General features: G+C 60.1%; 1 protein-coding gene across 1 annotated transcript; it reads right to left on the bottom strand.

The window, feature by feature from the left end:
- Positions 1-366: 366 nt before the first annotated feature.
- BARHL2 (BarH like homeobox 2) lies at positions 367-4,414 on the bottom strand. Its single transcript, XM_051802912.1, has 3 exons — positions 3,456-4,414; positions 1,868-2,093; positions 367-1,362 (listed from the first exon to the last, which is right to left on the bottom strand). The coding sequence occupies exons 1-3, from the start codon at positions 4,033-4,035 to the stop codon at positions 1,050-1,052; spliced, it is 1,119 nt and encodes a 372-aa protein (XP_051658872.1). The 5' UTR covers positions 4,036-4,414; the 3' UTR covers positions 367-1,049.
- Positions 4,415-6,335: the final 1,921 nt, after the last annotated feature.

The raw sequence follows: 6,335 nt of genomic DNA on the forward strand, positions 1-6,335 counted from the left end.
CTGCCGGGCCGGGGCCACATCCCCAGGTCCTGCACGGTCCCGTTGCGCCCGCCCCCAAGGGCCAGAGCCTCTACCCGCCGCCGCCCTGCCCAGGTGCTTAAAATAACAGCGAGGAGCACGACACCTGAGGGGGGATTTGATTTTCCTTTAAAATACAGATAGGGAAAAACAGCGCCAGTTAAGAAACAACAAGCCTAAAACTCAAAATGTGTTCAATATAATATTGAAAATAAAAAAGCGGCATCTGCCTTTTCTACTCTGAATTTCTTGAGTTCTTGTCACGGAGAAATTAGCTACCTTGAATTTTCACGTTTGTTAAAAAAAGATAAAGTTTATTTCTTTTTTGTTTTGCTTTCCCCTGTAATTTTTCAGTCACAAAAAAAAAATCTATATTTTATCATCTAAGCATTTATTTTACTGAATCCAAAAAGACATGAAAAGGGATAGGGAAGAACCACGTTCGTTCATTTTAAACTAATGTATAGAAGTGAAATTTTTTCTTCTTTTTTTTGGACGACATATAATAAATATGATATAGCACTCAGCACTCGGTCTGTACAATTCTGTTCGCATTAGGGAGCATGCCACTTTGCAATAAGAAAAAAAAAAAGGTAATGAGAAAAATCAGTGCAAAGTTCTCCGTTTCCCCGGTCTTCTCCGCCGGGCGGGGGTCGAGGCGCTCTCATTCCCTCCGTCCTCCGCAGCCATTTGTCTCTCCGGCGGGCTCGGGCTCCCTCTCCCTCTCCTCCTCCACCCCCTCCGTCCCTCTCTCTCTCCGAGCTCCAAGTCCTGCCTCGCAGGAGCCGAGGTCGGCGGGTCGCCCCGCGGCTCTGCCCGCCTTCCCCCGCGTGTGGTCGTTTCACTTACGGGCTTGGCTCTGGGTTCACGGTTCAAGAGTCCCTGCTCTGACTGATCGCCTCCCTCGGTGGCCGGTGGCTGCCTGCAGAAGCTCCTGCCCCTCGGCTTCCCCTCGCTTCCTCCTCTGCGGTGCTGGGGCTTGTTTGGGGACGGGGAGGGGAAGGGCTCGTTGCGGGGACCGCGGTGCCGTTTCACCGAGGGTGCGGGGTGCCGGGCATGGGGTTGGCCAGGGGGTTGAGGGCCGGCTGCCCGCCGGGCCCCAGCCCGTGGATCAGCACCCGCGGCACCAGTGGCCGCTGGAGCTGGGGGTGCGGCGCGGGGGGAGTCCGGTACATGCTGCTGTACATGGCTGCGGCCGCCGCGGCCGCCGTCGTACTGTCCATGCTGCCCAGCAGGCTGGGGTGATAGAAATAAGGCGAGGGGAACATCCGCTGCAGTGCTGAGTAGTTCCCGGCCTCGGCCAGCAGCTCCAGGCCCACCGCCGTCTGCCGCTTCCACTTCGTCCTGCCGGGAGGAGCAAGAGGCGGCTGCAGGGCGGGCGCCACGATGGGGCACCTAACCCGGTTTCGCGGGAGTCCGCAGGCGGCGAACCCCCTCCCCTGCGCGGCCCCGCACCACCGGGGCCCCGACGGGGCGCACTGGCCCCGTGGGCCCGCACACGGTGCGATTCTCCCGGCTGTACCCGGTTCCCCGTCCCAGCCCCACGACACATGCATATGGTGACTACGGCCAAATTAATAACCGTGGTGCGCAGTTAGATCGCAGCGCGCTGACACTAATGGTTTGCGACAGAATTAGGGTGGCTGCGACCGTATGTAATGAGACAGAAAATTACGGCAGCGGTGACAGGGGCTGGACCCCCCAGCCTGCCGCCGGGAAGGGCGCGGGGCAGCCGTCGGGAGCACCCCGCACCACCTGGGCTACCGCGGGCAGGAACCCAGCAGCGCCTGCCCGCCCCCCGACTCTCCAGGGAGACCCTGGGCCGTCGCCCCGCCTGGGCCCGTCTTACCTCCGGTTCTGGTACCAGGTTTTGACCTGCGTATCGGTGAGGTTGAGCGCGGCGGCCAAGTCCATGCGGTCCTGCACGCTCAGGTACTTCTGACGCTCGAAGCTGCGCTCCAACTGGTTGAGCTGGTGGTCGGAGAAGGCGGTCCGTGCCTTCCGAGGCTTCTTGGCGCGCACCGGCGGGCTGTCCCGGCTGCTGCTGATCTCCCGATCGCCTTCCTCCTTTGTCCCTGCGAGCGAGCCGAAGCGCGGTGAGGGCCGGCGGGACACCGGCTCGGCCCTCGCCCAGCCCCGCCCCGCCGCGGTTACCGGGCCCCGCCGCCCCCTCCCCGGGGGCTCCTCCGGGGCACGGGGGGAACGGTCAAGTATGGCGGGGGGCGGCAGCGAGCCTGTCCAGGGAACGGCGGGATTTCCACTCTCCGTTTGCCAACTACAGGGCTTTCGTTATTTTCTCGCCCTCTCCCCCCGGCCCGAAACGCCGGGAAATCGATCTGTCAATCCTGCTCCATTCGGGCCCGGGTTTGTGGCGCTCCTTGATCTTCCCCGCAGGAAGAACAATAATCTCCCTAATTGACCCACTGGGGAGGTTGGTGCACACAAAAATGGCCAGACCAGACTGTACATCTGGTTTAGGCACTCGTATGCTAATACTGAAGAGCAAAACGAGCGGCACTTGCGGGCACCTCGTTGCTCTGAGCCTGGCGAAAATAGCTTAATTCGGCAAAATAAGGAAAATGTGTCCTGTTGCCTTTCGGCTGCACCGGGCTGCCTGCGGGGAGGGCAGCTCTGCCGACGCCGAAGGGAAAATATCTCCTCTCCCTGCTCGCCTTTCCTTACTCTTTTCCTCCCTTCCCCTTCCCACGCACACATCGCTATTTTCATTTCCGAACCCCGCACGGCGGGGGCTTCCCCATCAATATGAAATCCCTAATTAAAACAAAAAAAAAATTAAAGAAGGAAAAATAAACCTTCTATCCCGGCGCAGGGGAAACGTGAGGGTTTTGCCAAACGCACAAAGCCCTTCAACCTCCCTCTGCCCACCGCGGGCCGAGTTGTTATTATTATTATTTTATTTTTAATTAAAAGTTGTTTTTTTCGTTTATTTGTTACTGATTGCTGGGGAAGTGGAATTTTTAATCTTAATTTTATTTTAGATCGAATAAGTAAAAATGAAAAGGCTGAAGGCAGTAAGTGCAGCTGAGCAGCCGGTTCTTAGAAAGCCGGAGAATCATTTATGCGCATTTGCATTAAAAATAAATACAGCCTGATTTCCCATGCGATCCCACTGCTTGGGCTATTTTCCTAAAAACAGGGAAGTTAAATTTGAAAAAAAAAAAAAGAAAAGAAAAAGAAAAGAATAAGAGAAGGAAAGGCCAACAGATATTAAATTAAAAAAAAAAAAAAAAAAAGCGATTTCATTTCCTACCGACCTTATCCCCGCGGTAGCGAGGATCACCGAGTGGTCCCGGCAGAGCGAGCGCTCCTACTGCAGATTTTCCCCACGATTTTCGTTTCACCGATGAGGCCGAACGCAGCGGCCCCGGTTTTACCGGCGGCCGAGGCGGTGCGGAGCAGGGCCGGGCCGTACTTACCGTGGCATTTGATGTCCCCCTGCGCGTCGTCGCGCTTGTCGAGCTTGGCTTTGCCGTCCTCCTGCTCGAGTTTGGGCCTGAAGCTCTCCGGGGCCGCGCTGCCCTCCTGCTTAGGAGTGTGATGGGGAGAGGGGACGCTGGTACTGTAAGGTGCACACGCCGCCAGCGGTTTGCTGTCGCCCAAAATGTCCTTAATTAAAAAAGAAGATGTGGAAGTCCTGGGGCCGGAGCTGGCCGAGCCCAGCTGGGGCGGCGGCGGTTGCGGGGGTGACGGCTGCAAACTCGGCGGCGGTGGCGGCGGGTGCGGGCCGAGGTGGAGGTGGTGCGGCGGCGGCGGGAGGTTTTCCGCCACCCCTAGATGCGGCTCGGGGTGCTCCATGCTCACCGAGATGGGCGACGAGGGCGCCGTCCCCACCGTGTCGATTTCTGAGCAGGGTGACGGCGTGGCCTGGCTCCTAAAATCCGCCGGCCGGCCGTCGCCGTGGGGGCGAAAATCTCCGTTCATGACTCCGGGGCTGCCGGTGCTGCCACCCGACAGGATCGTGTCTATCCCGAAGCTGGACCCGCTCGGCCCCTCCATGGCGGACCGTTCAGCGCCGCGTCCGCATCCCCGTGGGCGGCCGCGGGGGTCTCACCGGGAGTGGAGGAGAAGGGATGTGGGGGGGCAGAACTGGGTTACCCCAATCAGCGCACCGCCGGCGCGGGCGACACTAACGCGGGGCCCCCGCCGAGCCCCACATCGCCGCCGGGTCGGCTCGCCGCTACCCAACTTTGTTGCGGGAAGTTGCGGGCGCGGAGCGGGGCGGACACCGGCCACTGCGGCGCACCCGCCCGTGCCCACCGAGCTCCTCTCGGCGGCGGCGACTCCCCCCGTGACGTCACAGCCGCCGCGGCCCCCCCCGCCGTTTATTATAAACCCGGGCTTTTGCCGCCGCCGCCGCCCGCCCCCATTGGCGGAGGGCCGCGAGGGGGCTGACGCAGCGCGGACCGCAGCCAATCAGCGGCGGCGGCGGGCACGGCCGCGGGAGGCGGGTGCGCGCCCCCGTTCCCTCCCGGACCTGTCCGCGCCGCCGCCGCCCCGTCGGGCCTCTATTCCCCCGGTCACCAGAGTGGATCCTCCCGGAGAGTATCGTCTGGTGTTCCCGGGACGGTTCCCTGGTTGAATGTCAGAATAATAGGAAGTGCCAGCGACAAGACGTCGTATTAACTCTGATGAAGCAGCGTGTCAAGCTAATTAGAAGAGTAATTATAAAGGTGATAATGAATGATTTAGAGTTCTCCGAGTTTTATTTTAGTAGGAATTGCCATTTCCAGGGTCCTGTGAAGCACAGCCCTACACCTCTCTTCCCGGCCTCCAGTAGACTCGAGACCCAACCAGCCCCCAAATCATCCGCGGCACCAAACCTCGGGGGCACAAGGGAACTGGGCATAGCAGTGGAGGCGCAGGGAAAGATTAGGGCAGGATGAGCCCAAGAGGCATTTTTCGGGTGCTGGTATTCAGCGTGGGCACTAGGGGCTACCTTAGGTGTAGGGTCACTGGCATCTCCACCCCGCATACAGAGGCTGCCCCGGTGATGGGAGCCCCCCGCCAGCCTGGAGTGAGGAGTGGGGAGTGAGGACGCGAGGGTCCTTTCTAACCCCCTCATCGTTCTGCCTGCCCCGTACCGGGAGTGCCCCGTCCGGCCCTGCACAGTGCTATGCGGATGTGGTGGCAGCGCGGGTGCGCCTCCGCGGTTTCCCACCGCGTTTTGTTTCCTGGGGAAGCCGTCCCGCTCAGAGCTGCGGAGAAGTGCGGGGAGCGCTTGGGGAGCTCAACGGGAGCGAGAGACAGTGTCCAGCTGGTAACTCGTTGCGAGTGTTTGGATCCGACGTGAGATGCCGCAGCCCCGGGACAGCGGTGAGGGATGAGAAGCTGCGCCCCGACATGAGAGATGTCAACGTGGAGAGTGCCGCGGCCTTCGGCTCCTCTTCCGACGGCTTGGGGCCGGCCTTCCCTCGTATGGAGGGGGGCGAGGAGCTTCTGGGTCCTCGCTGGTATAAATCGCGGTGCTTCCCTGAGATTCACCAGTCACCGGTGCCACACTCGAAAGGTAATGCGGCGGGACAGGTCCCGGCCCCACTGCCGCACTTCGGAAGAAGTTTTTCGACGGCAGGGAAGCCTACCCGCAGGCAGCCCGTTGCTACCGACCATCGCCCACTCCGTCCCGACGGCTCCACTCGGCCGTCAACCTCCCCGCGGGCAGCCGGGGGAAGCCAGCCGTACGGTTTGCCGCCGGGCTTTAGGCACCGGTGCTGCGCCCGGAGGCCGGTGAGGGAGCAGAGGCGGCGGGCCCGAATGAGGTGCAGGGCCGCCCGTGTCCGCTGGGCGGCGGTGGCGGCCGCCCCCGTTGTCCTCGACGGGCGCCCAGCGCGGACGAGGCCGGAGGCAGCGCGGGAGCCGCAACCTCGGTGCGAGCTGGGTTGGCAGCACGGCGGGGTGACCTGCCAGCACGTCCCTACAGATGGGGGCCTTTGGAGGAACGGGGAGAAGAAAAGGGAACAGAAGAAGGAGGAAAACTGAGGAGTAAAATGAAAGACAGGAGAAAGGGAAAAACACTTAAATATCTACAAATGCCCAGGCAGGTTTTCTGCAGCAGGGAAGCAGCCCGCGGCGGCTGTATTTATCCTGCTGTCTTGGTTTGCAATTTGCCAAAACTATGTCCTAATTATCCCCGGGGGAATGCAGGATTCGGGGTAATATGTTACACTAGCATAATCCTTTAACTCACAATACACCTCCCCGTCCCGGAATCGGGATTTAGGGCTTAAAGTCATGTTCTTGAAGAGTGAACACCTTTCATTTCCTTCGCCTTATTTTTTAATCCTCGATTCCATTGTGTA

This window comes from Manacus candei, unplaced genomic scaffold (assembly GCF_025592945.1).
Source record: "Manacus candei isolate 608988 ecotype Guabito, Panama unplaced genomic scaffold, ASM2559294v1 h1tg000005l, whole genome shotgun sequence".
Lineage (NCBI taxonomy): Eukaryota > Metazoa > Chordata > Aves > Passeriformes > Pipridae > Manacus > Manacus candei.

Excerpts from the sequence above, each read along its gene's own strand:
- BARHL2 (XM_051802912.1), bottom strand. The coding sequence starts at position 4,035 with ATGGAGGGGCCGAGCGGGTCCAGCTTCGGGATAGACACGATCCTGTCG. Across the intron at positions 2,094-3,455 it reads GGGGGACATCAAATGCCACG|GGACAAAGGAGGAAGGCGAT; the intron begins GTAAGTACGGCC and ends GCTCGCTCGCAG. Across the intron at positions 1,363-1,867 it reads ACCTGGTACCAGAACCGGAG|GACGAAGTGGAAGCGGCAGA; the intron begins GTAAGACGGGCC and ends TCCTCCCGGCAG.